At 61.0% G+C, this 2578-nt stretch overlaps 1 protein-coding gene across 1 annotated transcript; it reads right to left on the bottom strand.

Annotated features, from left to right (window-relative positions):
• Nucleotides 1-549: 549 nt before the first annotated feature.
• LOC123767472 (proline-rich protein 2-like) lies at nucleotides 550-2178 on the bottom strand. The gene has a single exon (XM_045757159.2). The coding sequence runs from the start codon at nucleotides 2176-2178 to the stop codon at nucleotides 550-552; it is 1629 nt and encodes a 542-aa protein (XP_045613115.2).
• Nucleotides 2179-2578: the final 400 nt, after the last annotated feature.

The following is a 2578-nucleotide window of genomic DNA, read 5'->3' on the forward strand; positions in this document are numbered from 1 at the left end:
AGTACACCACACGTGTTGAGTACACCACACGTGTTGAGTACACCACACGTGTTGAGTATACCAGACGTGTTGAGTATACCAGACGTGTTGAGTATACCAGACGTGTTGAGTATACCAGACGTGTTGAGTACACCACACGTGTTGAGTATACCAGACGTGTTGAGTACACCACACGTGTTGAGTATACCAGACGTGTTGAGTATACCAGACATGTTGAGTATACCAGACATGTTGAGTATACCACACGTGTTGAGTATACCAGACGTGTTGAGTATACCAGACGTGTTGAGTATACCAGACGTGTTGAGTACACCACACGTGTTGAGTATACCAGACATGTTGAGTACACCACACGTGTTGAGTATACCAGACGTGTTGAGTATACCAGACGTGTTGAGTATACCAGAGCTGTATACCAGGCTAACCATCGGTGTAGCCTCTTGATTTTTATTTTAATTTTGATTTAATAATGATTTAAAAACCAGCGCAAGAGAGAGCTTGTGGAACAGAGTGGAACACTGGATCAACTGTGGGACGCGGGTGGAACTGTTATACCAGGAAGGAGGTGGAGGGTACGTCTGTGGTGGTCCATATATGGTGGACCGTCTCTGGTGGGCCGTCTCTGGTGGGCCGTCTCTGGTGGGCCGTCTCTGGTGGGCCGGCTCTAATGGGCCGGCTCTGGTGGGCCGGCTCTGGTGGACCGGCTCTGGTGGGCCGTCTCTGGTGGGCCGTCTCTGGTGGGCCGTCTCTGGTGGGCCGTCTCTGGTGGGCCGGCTCTGGTGGGCCGGCTCTGGTGGGCCGTCTCTGGTGGGCCGTCTCTGGTGGGCCGGCTCTTGTGGGCCGTCTCTGGTGGACCGGCTCTGGTGGGCCGTCTCTGGTGGGCCGTCTCTGGTGGACCGTCTCTGGTGGGCCGGCTCTGGTGGGCCGTCTCTGGTGGGCCGGCTCTAATGGGCCGGCTCTGGTGGGCCGGCTCTGGTGGGCCGGCTCTGGTGGGCCGGCTCTGGTGGGCCGGCTCTGGTGGGCCGGCTCTGGTGGGCCGGCTCTTGTGGGCCGGCTCTGGTGGGCCGGCTCTGGAGGGCCGGCTCTGGTGGCCCGGCTCTGGTGGGCCGTCTCTGGTGGGCCGTCTCTGGTGGGCCGTCTCTGGTGGGCCGGCTCTTGTGGGCCGGCTCTGGTGGGCCGGCTCTGGTGGGCCGGCTCTTGTGGGCCGTCTCTGGTGGGCCGTCTCTGGTGGGCCGTCTCTGGTGGGCCGGCTCTGGTGGGCCGGCTCTGGTGGGCCGGCTCTGGTGGGCCGGCTCTGGTGGGTCGGCTCTGGTGGGCCGTCTCTGGTGGGCCGTCTCTGGTGGGCCGTCTCTGGTGGGCCGTCTCTGGTGGGCCGACTCTGGTGGGCCGGCTCTGGTGGGCCGGCTCTGGCGGGCCGTCTCTGGCGGACCGTCTCTGGTGGACCGTCTCTGGTGGACCGTCTCTGGTGGGCCGTCTCTGGCGGACCGTCTCTGGCGGACCGTCTCTGGTGGGCCGTCTCTGGTGGACCGTCTCTGGCGGACCGTCTCTGGCGGACCGTCTCTGGTGGGCCGTCTCTGGCGGACCGTCTCTGGTGGACCGTCTCTGGTGGACCGTCTCTGGCGGACCGTCTCTGGCGGACCGTCTCTGGTGGACCGTCTCTGGCGGACCGTCTCTGGTGGACCGTCTCTGGCGGACCGTCTCTGGTGGACCGTCTCTGGCGGACCGTCTCTGGTGGACCGTCTCTGGTGGACCGTCTCTGGTGGACCGTCTCTGGCGGACCGTCTCTGGCGGACCGTCTCTGGCGGACCGTCTCTGGTGGACCGTCTCTGGTGGACCGTCTCTGGTGGACCGTCTCTGGCGGACCGTCTCTGGTGGACCGTCTCTGGTGGACCGTCTCTGGCGGACCGTCTCTGGCGGACCGTCTCTGGTGGACCGTCTCTGGTGAACCGTCTCTGGTGGACCGTCTCTGGCGGACCGTCTCTGGCGGACCGCCTCTGGTGGACCGTCTCTGGCGGGCCGTCTCTGGTGGACCGTCTCTGGCGGACCGTCTCTGGTGGACCGTCTCTGGCGGACCGTCTCTGGCGGACCGTCTCTGGTGGACCGTCTCTGGCGGACCGTCTCTGGCGGGCCGTCTCTGGCGGACCGTCTCTGGCGGGCCGGCTCTGCATCCTCCTGCATGACCGGGAGATGAAGCATGACCGGGAGATGAATCATGACCGGGAGATGAAGCAGCATCTTCCCACAGATGCTGCTGCTCATCTCGTGAGAAAATCGTATAATGGAGCGCCATGGAAAATCATTTTTCCATTACATGAGTAGAATGTGAAACACATCTCTTATATGTGTTTTGAGACACTTTTCACATTAGTTTTTCTTTAAAAGTAGTGTCGGCGGATATTTTCTTGGGTCGTCCCTCTAATGGCATTCTTTCTTTCCGTTTTCTAACACTCCACTATTGAGGGAGGGCTGCATTAAACATGGGCGGAGGAGGAAAATCCAATAACACTAACACGCACACGCGCCCACGCGCGCATGCAATCATACACACACATGATCACCACATAGAAGATTTTCAAAG

The sequence above is a fragment of the Procambarus clarkii genome, chromosome 74 (genome assembly GCF_040958095.1).
Source record: "Procambarus clarkii isolate CNS0578487 chromosome 74, FALCON_Pclarkii_2.0, whole genome shotgun sequence".
In the NCBI taxonomy this organism is placed as follows: domain Eukaryota; kingdom Metazoa; phylum Arthropoda; class Malacostraca; order Decapoda; family Cambaridae; genus Procambarus; species Procambarus clarkii.